The sequence below is a fragment of the Leucopleurus acutus genome (genome assembly GCF_964270905.1).
Source record: "Leucopleurus acutus genome assembly, chromosome: 15".
NCBI classification, from domain to species: Eukaryota; Metazoa; Chordata; class Mammalia; order Artiodactyla; family Delphinidae; genus Leucopleurus; species Leucopleurus acutus.
In genome coordinates, this window is record NC_139157.1 from 78,980,986 (window position 1) to 79,005,898 (window position 24,913).

The following is a 24,913-nucleotide window of genomic DNA, read 5'->3' on the forward strand; positions in this document are numbered from 1 at the left end:
GGAAGACTCAGAAAACATCCGCTGACTAGAACTGAGCTCCTATTGTACCGGGTACCAGAGACGACAAATGGCTAGTGAGACAGGGAACTCATTTATCCCATATGGGTATCAGATACGATGTTTATATCAAAGATGAGAAAAAATTAAAATTAGTAACTTAAACCTTTGAGTTAAGTTACTAAACTTTTTAACTGCCATGTAATTCTATGAAGTCATGAAATAAAGCAACCACATATATAGAGAGAGATTTAATTTTATAAATGGTTTATATATATATATGTATATATATATAATTATTTTTATAAAGAAATTTAAAGTGATCATCACTCACCTGGGTAGATGCAAAACCTCCCAAGCTATTTCTCTGCCTGCTTAGCCACCTCATAATTGGGATTCCCTCAGAAATCTGATGCTGCAGGAAGTGTGAGAGCAGTGCATAGGCCGCAACTTCAATATCCAGGGAGCTTGGTTGCCAGGATTCAGAAAGTCTGGACACTGGTGACACCCAGAATTGCATGTCTCCTGCGGGAGAAAAGTAGTAATGGTCTGGCCAAATACAGAAAAATTACACTTGATACCATTAAACATTCCTACACTGGTCCAAGTTCTCCCTGACTAGCATAAAAGTATACATATTTCTATACATGTGTATATTGATGCCAAGCAAATATACGCATATTCACACACACACACACACACACATGTACTTACATGTCACTTCTTAAACTATTAAAACTTATAAAATTTCATCCTTGTCCTTTTACTTATATTTGAGGACATTTTGATAAAAATATTTTCCCAAGAGAAATTCCATATGTTTGGCTCAAGACCAAAAGGCTATAAATTATTTTTTTAAAAAACCATACTCTGGGGCTTCCCTGGTGGCGCAGTGGTTGGGAGTCCACCTGCCGATGCAGGGGACACGCATTCGTGCCCCGGTCCGGGAAGATCCCACATGCCGCGGAGCGGCTGGGCCCGTGAGCCATGGCCGCTGGGCCTGCGTGTCCGGAGCCTGTGCTCCGCGACGGGAGAGGCCACAACAGTGAGAGGCCCGCATACCACAAAAAAAAAAAAAAAACAAAAAAAACCATACTCTATTCCAGACCATCCCAAAATATATTAGGACACATTGGAAAGAACCGTGTTCTGGGAATCTGCCATTAACCAGCCCTAACGGGAAAGACTCCTTTTTTCATTATCTGAGAGGTGGTGTTATAAGTTCAAAACTCCAAGACTCCAAGAAAAAATGAGGGACCCTGGCCACCCTAACAACCTTCCTAGAGATATTCCTGCTAGCCCCCAGATGAACACGCTATGTGGTACCCCCTCCCCGTTCTCTCAAATATTACTATGTAGATGATGACTGCACTTCAGTGGAATGTGAAATAACTACCACTTAGCCAAGCAGAGAAGCAGAAATGTCAAGGACTACTTCAGCCTCCATGCAATAATCTTCTAGTCCCCAGCACTGCAACAGGTAACAAGGATGTAATCTAACTTACTGCTAATAATAACACACTCTCTTTTACAGTCTCAGAAGTCTCTAAGCACTTTCCATAATCACCCCTTCTTGAATGAACAGAGCTTTAAATAAACTGACATGACCCAAAACTCTTTCTGCCCACCCAGCCCTTCTGCCACACAGAGGCCATTTGGAAAGTAATAACACCTGTACTTTTTGTCCTGTTGTAGCTCATAAGCAGCTGTATGATTAAAAACTCACAGTGCCCATTCCAAAACTGTAAAAACAATCATACAGCTCACTAACAGCATTTTTTGACATTTGCATTTCTGTTAGCATTTTAATTCACATTTTCGAACACCTGCAACGTGGTAAGCCCTGCACCTTATCTCATTTAATCCTCACAGCAACCCTAAAGCAGCTGTTACTCCCATTTTAAGACAGGGAAACTGAAGCTCCTAAAGGTAACTCACGGAACCAGAATTTGAGCCCAATTCTCTCCAAAAACCAAGGACTTCATGATCACTCAAGGCCACCAAACCAGAAATGGCAGCAGACGATTCAAAGGGTAACTGACACGTGGCAGAACATATCTAAAAGAAGGAAAAACCCAAGGCCCCAAGTTCTCTAGAAAACTCTTGGGGAGAGTAGCAGCAGAATGGCCATGTCAACCCTTCCTGATCTTACTTGCATCTCATTTTCATCCCATTCAGAAGACATAAGTGTAATCAACTTCGCACCTGGTGTACAAAACTTTCTCACATCGTTTACACATTTCATAACGCAGAACGGGTTGCACACGTTACCTTCTTGTTCTGCTCTCCAAGTCAGCATATTCAAAGCGTCCTTGGCTTTAGGGCTTCTCACGGATGACAGCGCATAAGTTACAAGAGCCAGGGTGTAATTGTCTGAAATTCCTCTATCGAATTCAGACTCCAAAAAGTTGATAGACTCCTGCACATCACTATTAGGCTGGAAAGAAAAACTATATATTTTACTATTCAGAATAACCTGTCACCAACATATTTAAATAAAAAGAATTTTCAAACATTCATTCAAAAACCATTTCAGTGTCTATTAAGCACCCGCCCTTGTCCTAGGCAATGGGAATCACCCCTGATCACTGACATTTAATGATCTGCCATGTATTTTAAAAATAATATTGCTTTTCAGGTTCTACAAGCAAATAGGCACCATTCCGTAGAGGGAATAAAAAATAAGAAGTGCAGCTTTTGCTAGTGTTTTTCCCATTGACTCTCACGAACTAAGAGGAGGGCATAAAATATAGCCTGAGAAAGATACCTCTCTTATATGACCTCAGGTGTTGAAGTTCTAAATTGAGGGGAAAGTATATATTCTCAGCTTTTGGGATGTGGCCACAAATGCAAAGCAGAAGAGTACTCAAATTCGAGACTTCAGATGTGATGGAATATGGCAAAATCCTTTAATTTTCCAGACATGTATTTGACCCATCAAGACCTACCTTCCTTGTGATTTTCCACCCACTATTTATTAAAGATTAAATACCTGATACTTTTTATATCCCAGGAGAGAAGTCACAATATAAGCCGTAAGGGTTACTGGACTTTTATTGCCACCTTGAAGCTCGCTGTGGATCACTCTTCCTGGCTCCCAAAATTCACCATTGGATTTTTGATGTCCTTTGAGCCAAGCATATACTCTGTGTAACACATTCTGGTCAATGTCTATGTAAGGATCAGCTTCGAGGAAACATCTTAAAACAAAAGCTGACAACCTTGGTGAAAAGGGGGGAAAAATTACATAAAATACACTTTATACAGTCCTCCAAATTATACTGAGCAATAAAACACCAGCAATAACAACCCTTTTCCCCCATCAGAAGATTCACCAAAGGGCCAATCACTGAAGATAGAACAAAAGGAAGAAAGACGACAAAGAGACAACAAAGTGAACAACTCAGCTGGGCCAGTGGGCACGGCTTCCCCTTGGGTGTGGCTGGGAAATTCCAGGTCAACTCACAAAAGAGCAGAGTTGGTAAGAACTTGGAAATCATCTAATCCCGCCTCTTGATTTTAAAGGTTGAGAATTCGAAACTCAGAGAGAGTTAAATAAACTGTCCAAGGTTATTCATCTTTGGACTGTTCCGGGTATTTACCAAGGAAGATCTCATCACACACTTAGCTCAACCCTAAAGCAGTGGATGAAGTATGTTTAGTTCACAATCAAACTGTCGTGCTTTTGAGTAGAAGAAATGGATATTTTCTCTCCTATAGGACAGGAATCAGCAAATTACAGCCTGTAGGCCAAATCCGTCTGCGCCAAACACAGCCCACAGCCTGTTTATATGTGCCTCTCCCCACTGCACAGCCCCCAACCTCCACCTAAGAACAGTTTTTAAACGGAGAAAAATAGTGAGGATGGGGACTTCCCTGGTGGTGCAGTGGTTAAGAATCTGCTTGCCAATGCAAGAGACATGGATTCGATCCCTGGCCCAGGAAGATCCCACATGCCGCGGAGCAACTAAGCCCGTGAGCCACAGCTACTGAGCCTGCGCTCTAGAGCCCGTGAGCCACAACTACTGAGCCCGTGTGCCACAACTACTGAAGCCCGCACGCCTAGAGCCCACGCTCCACAAGAGAAGCCACCGCAATGAGAAGCCCACGCACCGCAACAAAGAGTAGCCCCAGCTCGCCACAACTAGAGAAAGCCCGCGTGCAGCAACGAAGACCCAACGCAGCCAAAAATAAATAAATACATTTATTTTTTAAAAAAAAAAGAAAGAAAGAAAGGGTGGAGGGAAAAGGGGGAAATATGCAACAGAGGCTCTTTGGGGCCTGCAATGCCTAACATATTTACTATCTGACCCTTTAAAGAAAAAGTATGTCAGTGTCTGCTACAGAACATTAAATGCCGAGGTGAAAAGAACATCAGGCAATAAAACACTGAAACCTTTCTATTTATGGATCTACATCCTGACTCGCGCCAAAAGAAAATATGAAGCAGATCTGTTTCACCCTATAAAAGATTTAGTGTGGCAAACATTACTAATATCCAATATGATGCAGTTCTCTTTCACTTTGGGTACGCAGAAGAATTCACTTCTTTGCCCACTTGAAGTTAGGCATGGCCATGGGGCCAGCTCCGCTCATGGTAAAGTGATAAGAAATCTTATACCGGGCTGAAGCTTCTAACTGCCACTGCTGGATACTCCAGCCCTCTGTCCCCAGGCTGCAGCAAGCCTAGAGGCTCAGGGTGAGTTGGTGGCTGAAACAAAGACTGCAGAGCCCCCTGCTGAGCCACAGTGGAAATGCAGCGTGAGCACAACCTTTGTTAATAAACCACTGAGATTTAGAGGGTTGTTACCACGGCACACCTTATCTAACCCTACTGACACAATTAGCCAATCTTTTTCTGAGTGAAAAATGAACTGAAGATAGTACAAGGAGAGGGTAATCATCCAAAATCAGCCATGTGGAGATTTCATTCTGGAGGAAACTCTGGAGGTTCATTACTTAACCTCATCACTGTTTTTTCACAAAAAAATAAACTTAAAGAAACTACATTGGGGCTTCCCTGGTGGCGCAGTGGTTGAGAATCTGCCTGCTAATGCAGGGGACACGGGTTCGAGCCCTGGTCTGGGAGGATCCCATATGCCACGGAGCAACTGGGCCCGTGAGCCACAGCTACTGAGCCTGCGCGTCAGCTACTGAGCCTGCGCGTCTGGAGCCTGTGCTCCGCAACAAGAGAGGCCGTGATAATGAGAGGCCTGCGCACCGCAATGAAGAGTGGCCCCCGCTCGCCGCAACTAGAGAAAGCCCTCGCACAGAAATGAAGACCCAACACAGCAAAAATAAATAAATAAACTCCTACCCCAACATCTTCAAAAAAAAAAAAAAAAGAAAAGAAACTACATTGACTGTATTAATACAAAATTAGTGTTGATTGTGTCCAATTAAAAAAAGACCTATGTCGGGCTTCCCTGGTGGCGCAGTGGTTCAGAGTCCGCCTGCCAATGCAGGGGACGGCAGTTCGTGCCCCGGTCCGGGAAGATCCCACATGCCGCGGAGCGGCTGGGCCCATGAGCCATGGCCACTGAGCCTGCGCGTCTGGAGCCTGTGCTCCGCAACGGGAGAGGCCACAACAGTGAGAGGCCCGTGTACGGCAAAAAAAAAAAAAAAAAAAAAAGACCTATGTCACAATACTCCATATTTCTAACCAATTTTTCTTACCAGCTGCACCATCATCATATTTTATTGCTGCTTTTCCCACCAGAAAAGAGGTGGATTTATGACTTATCTTTTCTAAATAAAAACGTCTGATGTACTAGTGTTTTAAAACCATATTTAAAAAGGAGAATCTCTTTTAAAGCCAGGCTATGGAAAAAGCAGCCTCCAAGCTGATACAGAGACACATCTGTCAATTTCATGGCCATCGTGACCTAGTGAGAGCCCATTCGGTGACATGGATTTGTTCCATTGGCAAAAACACTTACCAAGTGCTCCCAGAAGGGTCATCATTCCCAAAAGCACTGAAAGAGCCATCTTCCCTCTGATAGAGAAGTTCTCTCTGGTAACCTGAAGACACCAAAATAGACAGATAATCAACGTAATCAAGTTGCAATGAAGGGAAGTTTCTAATCATGACTTCATATTGAGGAAACACGGGCAGAGAATGGGAAAGAAGACGTGAAATCAACTAACGTTGAATATTTTCTATATCATGTGCTGTGGGAGATTAAGAACATCAGGACTTTTCAAGTAGAATGCATAAAATAAGAACCGCGATAGCCCCAAACTGGAATAAAGTCAGAAGAATACCATCACACAGACAACAATTCTAACCACTCAAAAGCAAGTAAATTAAAAAGCGGAGTATTTAACTCTGTAGTGTAAACTACAATGGTTTCGATGCTTAGTCATCTAAAATTGTTTGCTACCTAAGAAAAATACTAGCTACAGGATCATAATTAAAATTTAAAGCTAAAACGAGAAGTAAAAATACTTTCTACTCTTAGACCACCAGCAGAAGGGAGAAAATTGCTAAATAATCTAACACAGTGGCTCTAGAATTTTTTGGTCATGACCAACTGAGGTAAACCCCCAAACTGACCTGTGCGCCCAAACGTCAACTCTGAGTTCTCACTAAATAAAAAGAACATGGTGGTGGTAATGAAGTCTCAGTATAGAACTAAATTGGGAAGGGCTTATGGCTCACAGATCTGCTTTAATAAAAGCAGATGTTTCATATTTGCAAATAAGTGGTTGCAAATAGAGGCAGATGTTTCATATTTGCAAAGCAATGCGCGCAGGTCTCAAAGTCCAGTGACTGAGAAATCATAGGCCAAACGCTGAAAGCGCCACCAGACAAGCCCAATAAACCAACTCGCTAAAATGATATTAGCCATAATTTATCAATAAAAAGTAAGCAGAAGCCAGGAACGCTTCCAACGCAAGGCTTTATCAGTGATCCTCTGATAACCAAGAATTCTTCCGGAAAACTACAGGATTCTACTACAGGAGGGGAGGGCACACAGAATGCACCCAGCAGCATGGCCATGTAGTGCCTGGCAAACATACTCACTGGTGAAACGTTGAATTCAATCCCCAATAAACTCTAGTAACAAAAACATTTTACTTTATGAATACCACATTTTAGAAGCATCAATAACTATAATTAATTATTCATATTTGACTAACAAAATATGAGTGTTAGTCATTTAAAATTCGTGAATTTGCTCTTGCCAGGTCCCCAACTTTTCTCATTGAGCCTTTCCACGAGAAACTCCAGCCAGATCTGAGTATCTGATTTAAGCTACAGTAAGACAAAATGCATAAAAAAACAAGACACTGTTTCACGGTGATCTTTAAGACCTATGGTAAAAGAGATGGAAACAGCATTTAAGTGATGAGAGAGTTTTCTTAATTTGAAGAAGGGAGCGTTAGGTTACACTCTTTATGTTTAAAACTGAAATATTACAGCATGGTAACTAACCAGGCAACTTTTATCCAACTGTGACTAGGTGTCAGGAACTGGCCAAAGCCCTTTCCAGGTATTAACTCAGGTAATGCCACAACTCTACGATGTAGAGGCTATCTGCTTTTTAGAGATGAAGAGACCTGAACTTAGAATATATCATGTGCAAGGTCACACAGCTCATAGGAACTGAAATTAGGCATTAGCCAAGGTCCATCTGTCTCCAAAGCTGCTGCTTCCTACTAACTCATAGAGCTCTTTCAATGATTAATATATGAAAAGTTCTTCGCACAGTACCTTTTACATTCTCTCGGTAAACAACAGATATCACTCCGTAACATAGATGTAGAAAAAGAATTTCTAACCACCAAACTTTTAAGAAAAAATAACTGACTACAAAAAAATTGTTTCAAACTTTTCCATGGCAAAACACTATAAACAAAGTTGAAAAACAGATGACAAATTAAAGGAAAATATTTGCAACATCTAAGATGGATAAATGGCTAATCTTCCTAACATTAATACTATACAAGTCTATGTATATGTTTTTATATATTAATACTATATATCTTCACATATAGATTATATAAAGAATTTTTTTAATTTGGAGGAAAAGATAAAAACTCCTATAGAGAAAAAATGGACAAAAGACAAGTACAGACATTTCACAAAAAACAAAGAAAGACAGACCTTAAGACAGGAAGAAATGTTCAACTTCATAATAGGTAAAATGCAAATGAAAACTACATATTGAGATACCATTTCTTACCCATCACTTTAGCAAAGATTCAAAAGCTTGACCATTCATCCTGTTGGGGAGACTGTAAGGAAACCAGTACTCATCCATTGCTAGAGGGAATTCCAAATGGTACAGCTCCTGTGCAGTAGAATGTCTATACCTTTTGACCCAGTAATCCTACTTCTAAGGATATATCTGAAGACATACCCCCAACAACACAAAAATATATATGCAGACGACTACTGATTGCAGCGTTATTTGTAATTGCAACAACATTGGAAACTACCTAAATGCCACCAAATTGGAGACGGGTTGAATAAACTGTGGTACATGTGTACAACGGAGTACTATGCAGCTGTGGAAAAGAATGAGGACTCTCTCTGAGCTGATGAAGAGCAATTTCCTGAATATACTGTTAAGTGAAAAAGGCAAAGTCTAAAATAGCACACATAGTGTACTACCTTTTGTGTAAGAAAAAGAGAAAATAAAAAAACATACGTTAATTTCTGCTAAGAGAGAAAAAGAAAGAGAGAGAGAGAGAAGCTAAACGAGAAAGTAACGCAGAACGTTACCCCCAGAGGGTAGGGAGGAGGGATCCGAGAGGGAAAGACACCCCTTTGCATACACCTTTTAGAATAACTTTGACTTGTGGAAGCATGTTAATGTTTCACATATTCAAAAAGTAAAATAAACAAGAATGGAAAAAATTCAATGACAGGCACTATCAACACAACCTTAGTTCACTCTAACATGTTTTAATTAACCTTGAAGAAAACGCAACATATAATCTCTTCCTTTGTCAGAGCTGGTCAAGGATCACAGAAAAGCAGAGTAATTTTCTGATGTTCACAAAGGAAGTGAGCAAAAGAGGCCAAGACATTCTCCCTCAATTTCCAACTCAGGAGTAAATCTACCAGGTAGCAGAGCTTACGTGTGAACTCAATCTGATATAGGAGGAAGGGAAGGGGAGGGGAGGGGAGGGAAGGGGAGGGAAGGGAAGGGAAGGGAAGGGAAGCTCCAGGTCCCTCCATCACTAGAGGAGGTACTTCTGTGGGAAGATGGACCAACCTCAGGTGAGGACCAAGTGCCTCCAAGGCCCTGAATCACATCAACAATGGCAGTTCCAAGTATGAGTTATTGTAAAACCTTCAGAGAGATGAGATCATGGAGATGAGATCAGTGTTTATGGAAATTACCCTTCAGGTGGCTGCCCTCCAAGAGTTGCCATTAATATCAACAATTAGCACAGTTCTTCCACCAGGAGCAACGAGCCCAGAGAAGGGGACTTGCAGACACAGTCTGCAGGTATGAGTACATTTCCTGAGCTGGTTTAGATGAAACTGAAAATCCAAACCTCCAGCTCTGCTCCCTGGGCAAAACAGGAGGGAACCCAAACCAAGTAGGTCTCCTGTGAGGAGTCCTTCCTTGTCTTAAGCCAGACATGCATCTTTAGAGAACCCTCGGCTGCATCGTGATAGATGAGATAGGCAAAAAGATGGTTTTCTCCAAAAGTTTATGAGGAAATTAGAGTACTGCCTTCAAGTTCATAGTCTTACGAATAGCTCCTGAGTTACAAAGTAACAGCATAATCAGAATTAACAGACACTTCTAAAATTTAAAATAATGATTCATGAAATGTTGTTTATAAAGAGTCAGACAAGATACATACTTAGTGGGTGGTGAATTTTCTTTGAAATAGCCATGAATGGAAAATATTTACAATTTATCATAATAAAGAGGCAAGTAGCACTCATAGAAACACACAGAAAACTAACATTCTAAACATAATTTGACTTAGTTTACCACAAGTGTCAAAATTGTATACAAATAAATTAAGTAAAATTGGCTGCCCAATCACTTTCTCTGGTTAAAAGCTGATAAAAGTATCTCTGTACTAAAAGAAGAGTATTTGTTATCAACTTCCTTACTCTCTCTGACATGAATGGAAAGTGAGAACTTCACCAACGTTTTCTTTTTTAGCATCTTCACTATTGCCTCTAGCCGTTCTTGTGATGGCCAGATGCAGCATCAGAATTCTGAAACCTACTTTTTTCCTGTTTTTATTCCAATAGAGAAAATATAATGTGTTTTCAGCTAAGTTTGGTCTGAGTCTTACTTGAAAAACTGAGCCGCCTGCACTGCAATTTAAATATTTGAGAAAAACAAGTGGTTTAAAATCTCCAATTAACAGATCTGGGATTTCTAGTCCTTGTCAAAAACAGTTTCCATGTTACGGTTCTATTTTTCTTTTTCAGTGAAAGACACTTCATTCAATGATGTAGCTATTGTTTTGACCAGAAAAACAATAAGTTAGGTTACTGGGCTCCTGGGCCAAGCATGATTTAAGGAAAACCATGCGCTGTTCACAACTGACATTTAAGTAACATAAATCATGACTTGCGCCAAAGCCACTTTAATTCCTTAAAAACATAAAAACAATTACAGTATATTTGAAAAAAAAAAAAAAACTTTGGCAAATGTGATAGCAAAAGAAAAAACAGAGTCTCTGAAATGAGACACTGATTTCATAATGAAAATCATTACACTGAGAAGTTTTTGTCCACTACTTTGAAATATAATTTAGTTCCGCATGTGAAAAGATACATTTTGAGGAGCTCATTGGACTGATTCCCATCAGCCATTTCACCAGCTCAAAAGGTAACACGTTGAAACCTCAGGTCACATTTCCTAGCTCATGAAAACGTGCCAAAGCCAGGGAGAAACTCTGGTGTTTAGAGAAAAAACCATGCATCGTGGAAACACCGGAGAGATCTTCTAGACCCGATCTCCACATTAGGACGATCAAACCTAAAGCCCAAAGAAGTTAATATTGATACGAATGCATTCACCCGTTCTGCACTTACTGAGGGGCCCATATGGTGATCCCATGGAGAAGGGATTCAACACAGTCCCCTCTGTCAGGGCGCTTACCTTCTAGGGCAGGAGACAGTCACATAACAGAAAAACAAGAACATTTTAAATACTGTTAAGTGTGATGAGGAATATACGATGCAATAATTTAAGTGAGAGCTGCTAAAAGGTCAGGGAAGGCCACTTTGAGGAAAACACCACCTGGATGATGAGAAGGAACCAGCCCTGGGAAGATGTGGGGGGAGAGTATCCAGCAGGCAGGACAGGTGGAAAGGCCCTCAGCGCCATGGAGCTGAGAGCACGCCAGACGCAGGCTGACAGAGCCCTGGGGGGGCGGCTTCAGGTGAGGTGACAGACCGGGCCTGGCATCCGCTCAGGGCTTTGCAGGCCCAGGCGAGGAACCCACTGGAGAAGTTAAGGAAGTGATGTGATTCTGACATTATCAAAAGATCCCTTTTATTATAAAATATGCAGAGACTGTGTTGAAGGAGGGTGAGTATATTGGCAAAGGGTCTATTTAGGAAGCTGCTGGAGTAGCCAGGTCAGCAATGGCAAGTCAGAGTAGATCAGTCAGCCTGGGATGGAGAGAGTGGGGAAATTTCACACTTGTTTTTAGAGGTAGAATGGACAGAATTTACTTGCTGACTTTAGACCCTATCTCCCTAGTTAGATGCCACTAACTATATTATAGCTGACAGTTCCTGGGCATTTACTGTGTGTTAAAATACCTCATTTAGTCTTCAAAACAGCCCTAAGAAGTGGCTACTTATTTACCCATGTCTTATAGGTGGAAAGAAGAGGCTGGGGAAACCAGCCCAGAGCAGGAGGCAGGGTTCAGAGCCCAGGCCTCATGGTCTCCACCGCCGGTGCTGTAACCACGGCTCTACCTCTCCCCCGGTGGGAATCGCCCACCTCACGGCTGCAGTGCTCTTCATTCTGCCACAAAGCTTTTTCTGCCCTCTGGCTGCTCCGTGCCTTCTACCAACCAGCAAATGTGACGAAGCCTCCCAAGCAATGCAGGGCTGCTTTGAAATTGCACGGTGGCGCCTGCCTCGCCGGGATGGGCCTGGGGACCAGTGCTCCTTTTAAAGAAAACAGATACTGAGGATTTGGACTGTTCATTTTTTAGGGCATCTACTAACCCAGAGCAAAGTGTCTAGGACAGAAACTCAAATTATTTTTAAGGCATGAATTATTGTTCCTTAAATGGTTCAAACTATAAAATTTATTCTGTCTCTTTAAAGCATTGATATTTGATTAGCCAACCTTATAGTTCATAAAGCATATAAAATATGCAATCAATGGCATTTTCTAAAATATTTTACTTTATTTTACTAAAATGTCCCAAAGGATGTGTATCAAGTTATAAAGCACCAGTCTAGGTCCTACATACTCCCTACCTGAAACTAGCCAACCTAAATTTCAAATACAAGTCAGAATCTTGTCTTAAAAAGGTGCTGAATTAAACTGTGAAAATATTTTTTACTCATCTCTTTAAATATATGGCAGTGTGCAAAGATCTCACCTGATTTTAGCGTGGCACACACCACACCAAACAGAGCCCCTGGTACCACTGCTTAAACTTAATTATAACCAAACCTAGAAAAAGCAGCTCTTGTATTTACATACTTAAAATATGACTGATTCACTTTAATAATTAGTAGATTTTATCAAGCAAACATGGTTCACAGTTCATGAAGACCATTCCAGGTAGAGGACATGCAAAGATGCATTATATGAAGACATGAGTACCTGGAAATCACAGGGGAAATATCTTAGTATATAAGTACCATTTTTCTTGAAAAATTAATAACGTATGTTTTCTACGAATATGATAAAACATCTGATTTTTTACCATTCTCTTTAAATAAATTAATAGCTAAACTGAAAAAAAAATGACTGATTCACAAACATACGCAGAAAGGAGAATACTTTTTAATGGGCAGCTCAGTATAGAAAGTACCGATTGCTAGATCTTGGAGAATTTCCTAGAGGACTTAAGGACCTGGGCCTGAGATGTCATAAATGCCTGCAGGGCCTGGCTCTAATCTGAGGGAAGCTATACCACTATCTACTACACAGCAGAACTCGGGTCACACCCAGCCCTGATCCCAACGCTGGCCTCCCACACAGCAGGCGACTGGCAGCTCCCTTACTTGCACTCAGCCCTTGTCTGCCAGCCTAGCCCAGGGGGCACTCAGGACACTGACTGCAGCTCAGCCCCTTGGACCCAACATCTTACAGCTCCCTCTGGTCTAACCTGACACCCAGATTCTAACGTCTGGTTTCTCCTTCCCTACAGAACCCATGGTCCTCTCTTACTATTTTATCAGAACACCCATTGAGACCTCTTACACCTTGGTCACACTGAAGCATCTTGGCCCAATTCCGACTCCTCCTACATCCTCCCCTATTGCTTCCAACAACCTAAGAACGTTGCAAAGTAACGCTATCTCATGGCGTTCTGAGCATGGACTACAGAGTCAGACCACCAGGGGAACCATGGGTAAGTTATTTAGCCTCCCTGTGCCTCGGTTTCCTCATCTGCAAAAGGGAAATAATAACAGTACCCCTACCTCCAAGGGTTTTTGTGAGAATTAAATGAAAACATTTGTACAACAAATAGGGTTCATTATTATCATTATTACATAGAATTTAGTTTAAGATAATGAGGGAACCTAGAAAAAAAGCCCACGTTAAAATAATGTCTTTACTAAGTTTTCTCATTCTTAACTGTGGAAAAGTCAGCCAAACCACTAACAGCTTGCCTCTTATTGGCATTTAACCCATTCATTGTAAAAATAAATAAATAAAACAAAATTAAAAGTTAGGGTGGAAAGTGTTGATTCAATTTGTAGATTATACTGAACAAGCATTTTCCTATTATATTGCCTGAACCATTCTAATCTTTATCAGTTTGATGGACAGCAGGTTCCCCAGACTGTGCAGAATGAGAAACTCAGCCACACAGAGATCTTGCCAGAGGTCCCCTAATGGAAGCACAAAGCTTCCAAACTGTGACTTTGGGTGGCTGGCTCTTGGAATATTCGAGGAAATCAAGTCTACATCATTATTATTAAAAATGCCTCACAACTGTCCATTTTCTCCTAAGTATGGACACAGATAGAGCATGGACTCTGGGGCCAGAGAGTGAGTTCAAATCCCAGCTCTGCCATCACTTGCTATGTGACCCTAGCAAGTTAGGTAACTTTTCTGTGCCTGAGTTGCTTCATCTGTAAAAATAGAGGATGATAAGCATATACTGATGGCGACCAGTAAGTGAGATATTATGGAAGGTGCTTAGAACACTGCCGGCCTCACGGTAAGCATCCACCGATGTTATCTGTTGTTATTAGCAACTTGTAGACACAGAGCCTGGCGTCTGCAAACAGTATCAGCCTCTCCAGGAGCCAGGGCAGAGTCCTCACCGGTGTGGCGTTTCCCGAGTGGCCAGCAGGGGCCCCCATACACACCCTTCTCTCCTAACCCCCCAACTACTTGAAATGTTAAACGCGCTGAGAAGGTCCCCACCACAGGAAGCCTCGTGTGTTTACCAGTGGACTTTCTCCACTGAACAGGGACTTCCCTGGGAGGAAAGGCCTGACCTCCTGCTTCCTCAGCACTGGAAGTGACCCCGGCCCTAAGTGATGCTCTAGAAATGTGGAATGAATACTCATTCCTTCAGATCTTTAAGTGGCTTTAAATGTCCGATCCCTTATGAAAATACAAACCCCTCCAGGAACAAAATCCTTAACAAACATCTTAGCAGCAATCAGTGAGCCCTGAGCTGAGGACGAGTGGCGGCAGCGTCCCACTGCTCACACTTCTAGCACATTCCACACCATCTAGTGCCACAATCACAGGGCAAAGACACAATCAAAGTATGTTTCTAAAATGCTTACCTTGCCTCATAAATGAAAGGGCTTTTTCTTTTAAATTCTCAGTCAGCTGTGTCTTTTTAGTCAGGTAATCCAAAACGTAAATATTTGGAGCAAAATTTATCATGTTCTGTTCGCCACAGCCATAAGGCATTCGAATGAGTGAGGCTAAGCCACTGACGGAAGAACCAAGAATATCTCCTGAAAGCACAAGATATTCATTACATTCAGCAAATCCTCGGTAACTGTACCGCCTGGTGGCAGAGAGGTGTCCACTGAGGGCAGAACGCATCTGAAGCCATATTACTATTCCACTGCGTGGAGCACAGTATTTATAGAAACTTTACATCAAGCTTTTAGGAAGACGGGTCAAATAAATGACAATACAGTGGTACTGAAATTGTAGATTATGTGACAAATTAGGAGACTCTTATAGCTCAAAGATACAGTACACATAAGCAAAAAACAAGTTTAAAATAAAATTTCTGAACAGAAATGTCAGGAATTGCATTAGGAAACCATCGTTCTTACATGGGAAAGAAATGTTTTATTATTAATATTCTTCACATAAGTAGAATTTATTCTGATTTCCTTACTAATACAGTACAAATTCTTGAGAAACGATGTTTTTCAGGGCAGGGTGGTGGTATTTTTCAATGTGCTCTATGTATCAACAACAAAGTAGAACTAACAAGTATAAGCGTTTCAATAAATCTCAGGATCAAAAGGGTTAAAAATATGCTTCAAAGTTAGTAATATAGAGTGAAACAAAACACACGCTTACCCACATTCCTCTAACCACAGTCTAACACCATAACTCAAGAAAATAAGTAAGAATTTAGAAATGTAAAGGCTGAGTTCTAATTCTGACCTCACTAGGGTTGAACTGTATAGAGAAGAATATTCGTCAATGTGGTTTATTTTAGAAACTTACCAAGTCCAAATACCTAGTAAAAATCTGCTCCAGAAAAAATGAATCCAAAAAAGAGAGGAAGATCTTCAGGTGGGTAGGCTGCCGCCATGCTAGCATATCATGTCTCAAACTTTAGATATTAACACAGAGAAATAAATACCACTGCAGGTTATGTTTTTTATTTTTATTACTACTGTAGCTTATGTTTTTAATATTCAAAGTGAACATAAACTTAGACTCTCAAAATCCAAAGAAGCAAGCTAATATTCACACATCTGGGCTACCAAATAGGTTTTTTTTTAATATATAAATACCATATAAAAATAACACTTGAAAAACCATTATCTAAATCAAGCTTTAAAGTTAAACCTCAGAGCACTTCAGTAACAATAGCAGACTCATTCCAACATAAGGAGTGATGGTACACACTTAAACTTCAAGGCTTCTTCCCTCCGTGTGTGCGCGTGTGTACCACATCATCTCCCAGCATCCTGGCACTGTGGGAGGTTCTTAGGCAGAATGTATTCCCCTAAGTAGAAAGCTTATTTAATTCTTTTTAAGAATTATATCTAAGTCTCCCAAAAAAGTCCTCTCTAGAGGAACTGGTTGTTTGAGGTTATAATAAAAAGCATTACTGGGCTTCCCTGGTGGCGCAGTGGTTGAGAGTCCGCCTGCCGATGCAGGGGACACGGGTTCGTGCCCCGGTCCGGGAAGGTCCCACGTGCCGCGGAGCGGCTGGGCCCGTGAGCCATGGCCGCTGAGCCTGCGCGTCCGGAGCCTATGCTCCGCAACGGGAGAGGCCACAGCAGTGAGAGGCCCGCGTACCACACAAAAAAAAAAGCATTACACTTGCAGGGGAGATTTAAAAGAACCTCTGAAAAAGTGCCTTAGGTCCTGACACCTCAAAGATCTAAATATTGGGTTGGCCAAAAAGTTTTGTAACATCTTATAGAAAAACCCTAATGAACCTTTTGGCCAACCCGATATTTAGATGTCATTCATCTAAATATTTCTTTCAGTTATTTGCAAAGCACAACCACATAAATAAACCATTTGTGTGGAAGCTCTGTCTAATAGTTGAAAGGACTTTGGGGTTACCAGAAGGTGACTAGGAGAGGGTGACTTAGTCAGTGGGTAGCTTCAAACTGGAAAGGGTACTTGTGTCTGCACAGGGAACTGCTAGAGGCAGTGGTCCTCCACCTCTGGTTACCAGAAGCAGTCATGGAACCTTTTCAAAACATACATGCCCTAGCCACAGCCCAAGAGATGCTGACTGAGCAGCTCGAGAGTGGATCCCAGATATCTGTGTATTCCAAAGCTCCACAAAAGGGATATTCACCAGTGGTCGAGAGCCACAGAGGCAGAACCACCATACGACAGCGTGGTCTGGCTACTCAAAAGAGTGGTCTGCACACCAGTAGCATCGGCATCACCTGGGAGCTTGTTAGAAATGCAGAATCCAAGGCCCCACCCCAGGCCTACCAAGCCAGAATCTGCCTTCACACAAGCTCCCCAGGGGATTCACACGCACCTTGAAGACAGAAGAACTGGTCCAGGACACACATCTCACTTGCCTTCCTACTGTAATCCGTGGTTGGCACCAACTAAAAACTTTTCGCAACTTCTTCTCGTTAGGATTAAATAAGAAAATACACCTAAATAAGGACCTACTGGTAGCACAGGGAACTATATTCAATATCTTGTAATAAACTATAAACTATTTTGTAATAAACTACTCTTTTTCAGAAAAGAATCTGAAAGAGAATATATATACATCTATGTATCACTGAATCACTTTGCTATATACCTGACACAATGTAAATCAACTATACTTCAACTTTAAAAAGCAATTAAAAAAAGAAAATATACCTACAAATAAATGAAAAATATATAGTATCATATACAAATAAACCAGTAGCGATGGTGATATAATCTGTTCTTACCAATTGCAGTGATCTGAACTCTCTCACTACCACTCACTATATGAGGAGGAAAGGAGAAACTCAAAGTTTTCAGGGTAGTTTGTAGCTTGCTGTCGGTCAGGTCTAATAAGATGGATTGTGAATATGATTTTTCTATTCCTTCAGCCTGTTGATAAAAAGGAACACAATTAACATGGTCCCTACTCATCTGTTTACAGAGAACTACATGCAGATAATAAGTCAATCATCTGGCCTGTATATGGTTAGGTAAGTACCTACAGTGTCTTGATTATTGCTTCAAATCTGTTAACAAATGTTTCCCTTCTCATTAAATTAGTCAAAACATTTCATAGAATGGCAATGGAAATGATAAAGGAGAAGATGAAAAGGTGTTGAGAAACCCTCTGAGGTAGGTCCTTTTATTATCCAAAGACAGAGGTTAAGTACCTTGTGCAAAGGCACCCTTGACAAAGGTGGGATGAAACCCAGAGCTGTCTTACTCCGGAACACAAGTGCTTATCATCTACTGTGCTGAGTTGTCTTTTTGTGCATACTGTCTTCTCTGTAAAAACCTACCAAAACCTCTTCTACCTGTACTGAGGAATTCCAAAATTCAAAATCTACGTATCAACTTGGCATGACTTAATAGGATCCCAATGTCACACAGACTGTAAATGTAACTTGCCTTATAGTCGTACTATAAATTTAAAGAAGACGTTGACAATTACCTTTAAAAACATACGTGATATATTTTTACATTCAGATGAGAAAACCATTAGGCATTACCAGGAGGGTGGAAAAGATGACCCAGTCAGTCTTGAAAACAAATTTAACCAAGAGAAAAACCACCTTCTGTTGCCTTTTCAATTATATATTTCCATTCTATTTATTTAGACTTCAAGTATTCACCTTCACTAAAATCCTCTGGGTGACAGCATCAGAAGCAGCAGGTGAAACAGCTGTGACTGTGATGGGCATTTCCCCCAGATGTGTTGGCCTGACCGGGAAAAGAACAGTTGCCCCATCCTCACTGGGAACCAGAACTGTCTGCTGGTGTCCTGTGACATTTATTTCATTCGAAGCCATTAGAATGTCAAACGTGTCACTTTTCTCAATGATTACCTTAACCTGGAAGAAAAAATCGTCAAAGGTCTTGTATAATAAATTGCTCCCCAGTAAAATGTTGCTCTAAGTGCAGATAAATCTATGAGGCCTGAAACTAGAGAAAAATAAGACAGAAAGGTTCAGGCAAGGAGAGGGTGAAAGGGTGTCAGGAAAAACCTAGTTTCTCTCCTATGCTTTCTCCATCTGCCTCAAGACATGTGGGGAAATGGCATTCTTCAGTTCCATTTCTAACATTAAACTCCCACTAACATTAAATTCTCTCATTTTTCAAAGCCTGAGTGGTAAGGGTGTACCCAAAAAGGTTATTTCATGTCATGGTACTGCCACCAGCCTGACTCATCTGAGTCATCCTGGGACACTAGTCCCATCAGAAAAGCCTGAGGCAAACAGGATGAAATGTTATTACATTCATTGAGAGCCTCTGCTAAAATTATTCCAAGAAAAGTATGACTCAGACACTAGTCCTGAAACACATGTCGGTTGCAAACTTTCAGAAAATATGTCAAAGTTGCCAGGCTCATCAAGAATCCCATTTCTCTGGGTCTTAGATTTTATGAATTGTTTTCCCATTTATTTTCTCATCTGTTTCTCAAAATATTTCCTACCTGACAGATGAGTAAACTGCAATTAAGTTATTTGCTGGTAAGTGGAGGACCTGGACATTGAATGTGGGCCTCCTGACTTTTGCTCTTTACACTGGACCATGTTAAAAAGATTAAAAAGTAAAATTAGGGCTTCCCTGGTGGCGCAGTGGTTGAGAGTCCGCCTGCCGATGCAGGGGACACGGGTTCGTGCCCCGGTCCAGGAAGATCCCACGTGCCGCGCAGCGGCTGGGCCCGTGAGCCATGGCCGCTGGGCCTGCGCATCCGGAGCCTGTGCTCCGCAATGGGAGAGGCCACACAGTGAGAGGCCCGCATACCCCCAAAAAAAATAAAAATAAAAGGAAAATTAGAAAATAAGAAAGTTTACTCTCTAGACATAGTGCTTAAAGAGATTATGGCATTTTCAGGTAATAAGGTTAATTACAATCCCTCCCTACTCCAGGAGGAAAAATCATTTTGTTAACACTGCTGCAGGCACAGTACAAACTGTGGTCCTACCCCTGCCTTACAGGGAACTGACCTGGCTAAGGAGACACCGGGCCGGGCCGTGACTCAAAAGACAAAGCCTTGAAAACAGAATATAAACACAGGGATAAGCACAACAGCATGGGTGAGATTCCTCAGGAAAGACACCTTAGTTTCAAACCGGGTCTTGAAAGGAATCAATTCTTGCCACCTACAGTGAGCACAGAACAGCAGTGAGAAGCGGCAACACATTGTAGATGTGGGAGGAGAGTAGGGGGAAAATGCAGGGGTGGGCAGGAAAGAGAAAGACATGCCAGAGATGAAGTTGCAAGACTAAAGCAGAAAACCTGTCTAGAAATTAAGGCAAGGATGCCTGGGCACGCTAGCAATATCCTTCGACATTAACAAGCAGAAGAAATTGTGGGCAAAGTATGGCTCTTTTCAATCTCCCAGAAATGTATAGAATGCTTAGATGCCCAAACACTACATAACCCAATCCCCGCATGTTTTCTTCATTTTTTCCTGAAGTGTAAATGATGATTAGTATATTACCTCAGTGGCATCTTTTAAATAATTGAATATGGTTACTTCCAAAGCAAATTCTTCACCTCTGATAACAGAGTAGGGAAGATTCAAAAAAATGAAAAACGGTTGGAAGGACTGGAGCTGAAAAGAACACAATGAATACAGATTTTATTCAAGTCCAAGTGCTTCACGCTTTACGCAATTAAAAGCAAATCTCACAAAACCTGTGACGCTTATAACTAACTTCACATAGAAATGTCCACTTGCCTACCAACAGAAAGCAAACAGCAACCTGCCCCAAACGAACGCGGGCACATTGATTTATGTTACTTAACACAGTAACCACTACATTTTATGAAATGGCTACTAGGAACCAGGGACTTTACACAAATTATTTCATTTAGTCATTACACCTATGTAGGCAGGTGTTATGATCCTATTTTACAGAAAAGAAATCTGAAGCTCAGACATCTCTGTAACCGGTACAAATTCACACTGCTGCAAAGTGTAGGAGCCGGAACTGGATCCCAGCATGTCTGAGGCCACAGCTAAGTCTCTCTTCCTCTACTCTGCCAAGTTGATTCTACCATTTTTCTTCTAAAGCCACTGGCCAAATGAAACAGCATCTGTTTTAGACTCATGTGAAAAGTCTAAATGATGGTTTGCCTGCTACCCTGTAATATATACCTACACATACTCGTGCTTCCTCATTGGTCACCCAGCTCTGATAGCATCGGCGGAGCTTCTCCCTGGCAGCAGCTAATCCCCGCTTAGAGGTTTATCTGGACATTTGTGGAAGTGTCAGACTGTCACCATAGGGTGCTCTTGGCACTTAGTGGGTGAAGGTCTGCGTGCTCAGGACAGTCCCAGAAAAGGAAGAATTGTTCCGTGTCCCTCATGATTCTTGAATGTCCCTTCATGTAGATAAAGTACCTGCTTATAATGACCTGGGCTTACAACTAATTCCAACATATATATAAACCCAAAACATCTGTCAATATACAACTATTTTGTAAATCAAGAGGAAACTATACTTTGTTTTGTAACTTTATCAAGACTTGTTCACTATTTCAAAACTTTACATCACCTCAGGCAGCACCACTCAAGGTTTTTGAGTTGCGAAAACAATACACGTATATCAAACTGGATGTGCAGCTGTTACACATAGGGTGATTCTATGCACGGTGTAAATATTCACATATGTTACTATGCCTTCTAGTGCAACTAGGCCTGGCCACTTACATACTGAAAAGTATATTATTTTATTATACATTACTTTCCTTTTATTTCTCCTCACTATTTCACTTAGGGCACCTTACTGATTTTTTTAAAATTGAGTGTGCAGTTATATTATATTTTCTATGCATTTCATTTTGCATAGATGGTAGAGGGATGAAAAGCATAGCTGTTATAAAAAGCTGGCTTCAGGTATGACAGAGGTGAAAGCTACTGGTCTAAGACCAGTCATGGTCATTACATTCCTCTTGTCAGTGACGGGTTTAGGAAGCGACATGAGATGTAATTTGACCAAAGAGCTGTGGAGAAATGTTTGCTAGGGGACATTTTGAGAAGTTCTGCTTGTCCTTAAAGAGGGATGCACGGAAATGTTCTCTCTCTTCTTGGCCTCTGGAAGGGGTTGGACTCAGTCAATAATAAACTTTGTATCCAAATCTTAATACAGAGCTAGCACGTTTAGCAGTTTAATACAGCTCACATTCCAAAGTGTAAAGCAGATGAAAAACAAGAAGGAAAGGCCAAGGAATCTCTAAACTGTGATCTACATCGTCAGCAATCACTTTTTTTAAATCCATCGAGGAGCTGACACTTTCTTTGCTTCGTGGCACTGTACCATTTATCAGCAGCCCTTTAATATACTACCTCCACTGGAGCAGTTGTTAGTCCAAGACCTAAATCCTCAGAGATCACAAAAGCAGTTGCAACCCAAGAAGTGATAGAATCAGGTACGGTAACTTCGAATTCTTGGTAAGTCCTGGAACTGAAGCCAAGATAAACATAAAAGTCACAAAACCGAGAACTGACACATTTCAAAATTGGCCAACATAACCTAAAACCATGTTTCGGAAGAATTTTAATTTTCCAAATCATTTACATATCTAAATTTTTTTTTAAGATTTAAGCCTAAAACAGTAGACCCGAAGTTCTCAAGGAATAGGTCATAATAAGGGCATAACACTGCAGACTGATGCATATTCCAATAAAATCTTTCTACAATGTTTATATCTTCAGAATAAACATCATTTTTCATAAATTTTGTATAGATAATATACTTTTTCAAACTTAACTCCAATTTGTTTCTCTCAATATGCATGAAAGTTTCCCTCTGTATCCTTGTCTACCCTGTTATTTGTTTTCTGAGGTTTGACTTGTGCCTTATTTCAAGTTTCTGTAAATAGTGGACTCGCGATACGTGTAGATTTCATGATTCACCTGCTCAGTCATCACGCCAGGTAGCACAGAGTTTGTCAGCTAAGCTGAATTCCTTTCAACATCCACACCCCTACTTCCTGTGGCTCACAGGGATGTTTTATGAGGAGCCACAAGGCAGGGGGAATAATCATGAGCGCTTCCCATCCCAAGGCAACAAAGGAATTCTCAGCAATCTTTCCCCAATGAGAGCCACAAGACTTCAGGGAAGTTAAAATCACCCTTCCTTAGCAAAAGGCCAGTCTTCTCCATGATGGTACTCTCACTGCCACAATTCACATGAAGCTTTATTAAGTACTATATTTAAATACAATAAATATCGTTCTAAAAAAAACTCTTGGTCCATTCAGTTCTTTATCACTCTATGTTTGTATTTAAGCATCAGAAACAGGGCAAAACTTACTTAAAACTAAGGCCAAACAAAATATATACGGGCAAAGAACTTTATAAACTTTTACCCCATGCTGGTGTCTAGCCAAATCCAAGTCTCTGGAAAATGCTTTCTGACACGTGGACTGCTACCCGAAGAAAAGTCATGAAAATCTACCAAGTATCCTTCATTTTCCTCCAAAAACGCTATACGGTCATCTAAAAATAAACACAGACAACTGTTAGGAAAAAGTCACTGTAGACAACGTTCATAAACCCAGTCCACAGAATCACAGCACCTCTCAGCTGACGGGGCCTTTAGAGTTTGTCTTGTCCAATCTTCTCGTTTTACAGAGGCACCTGAGACCCACAGAAGTCACGTGACTTACCCTAGTCACGTGGCCACTATGAAAGAGCCAGGAAAAAAAAAAAGTTTGATGGCCCTACAACCAATACCTGAAAAACTACTTACAGTTCAGCTGCTAAAAAATAACTTAAATCACATTTTTAAAGTTACCTCCAATTCTGCTACTCTCCTCTTCTCAGATCCCCAGTGCTGATTGCCTTTGGCTACACCATCCACAAGACGCTAAAATCATCCAGTTTATTAGCTTCTTTCTTATAAAAGAGGCAGGCTGACATATAGACATACCTATCTCTATTCTTTCAACTTTTCTATAAGCCTAAAATTATTTCAAAATGAAGTGTAAAAAGAAAATCATACTGTAGAAGGTACCAAAGATACCAAGATGAATGTGATGAGCTCCACCCATTGTCTATAGAGGAGGCGGACAAATACATGCTGAGAGTGATAGCGCACATAGGCCAAGGGTCCACCGTGCAGAGAACAGGTGACTTTACAGCCTCTGCACAGTGGACAGGGTATGGCTAGGGGAGAAAACCCATTCTGCACTGTCTTCTGCATTCCATTTCCTTACGCCTCCGGATAAACAGTATCTCATACAAGAGAAAAAAAATAAGCTAAGTACAAAGGCATGTCCGGACTATGACAATGTGTGTTAGGGAAGAGTGGCATAAAATGAGAACAGAACAAATGCTTGGGTCCAGACTTTTAAATATCAGTTATCCCGCGCTGAAGGATTTGGACCTGATCGTTTAAGTAATGATGGCCTTACTGAAGGTTTTGAAACAAATTAGAAGCACGCTCTAACCCATGTTTTATAATGGTAACTCTGGTCTCAGTGTGAACAGTGGTTTAGAGCTGGGGGAATGAGGCAGGAGAAACAGGGGGCTCCCGCGGCACCCAAGGAGGCATGCTGATGAGCGAGAGGAGAGGAAGGACAGCCTTGAGAAACGACCCTGCTCTGCCTCTCAGCTGGACGGCCTCTGTGTGCACCCACGGGCAGGCTGTACCTCAGCATACTCCTCTGTGTGCTGGCTTGCCCCACTAGACCAAGCTGGAATCTCCATTGCCTCCTACACGTCAGGCATGCAATTAATATCATGTACTGAATAATGAATGAACAAACTGGATCTGAGGGATAAGACAATAGGTAATTGCAGACTTGTGAGTGCCAAACATGTGCTACGCATTTTACATCCTTTTGGATGTAACCTCCTAACAACCCTGTAATATAGGTAATATTATTATTCCTCTAATTCAGGGAGAAACCTGAGGTTT

At 41.2% G+C, this 24,913-nt stretch overlaps 1 protein-coding gene across 1 annotated transcript in view; it reads right to left on the minus strand.

Moving 5' to 3' along the window:
• Positions 1-24,913, minus strand: part of CD109 (CD109 molecule) — a gene marked incomplete at its 5' end in the record, with an annotated part of 140,931 nt that overhangs the window by 13,233 nt on the left and 102,785 nt on the right. Inside the window, 10 exons of the mRNA XM_082855956.1 lie at positions 332-522; positions 2,269-2,434; positions 2,990-3,218; positions 5,937-6,018; positions 14,930-15,106; positions 17,762-17,906; positions 18,650-18,868; positions 20,485-20,598; positions 22,336-22,453; positions 23,361-23,490. Coding sequence (XP_082712082.1) covers positions 332-522; positions 2,269-2,434; positions 2,990-3,218; positions 5,937-6,018; positions 14,930-15,106; positions 17,762-17,906; positions 18,650-18,868; positions 20,485-20,598; positions 22,336-22,453; positions 23,361-23,490 — 1,571 coding nt within the window. The remainder of the gene's footprint in view (positions 1-331; positions 523-2,268; positions 2,435-2,989; positions 3,219-5,936; positions 6,019-14,929; positions 15,107-17,761; positions 17,907-18,649; positions 18,869-20,484; positions 20,599-22,335; positions 22,454-23,360; positions 23,491-24,913) is intronic.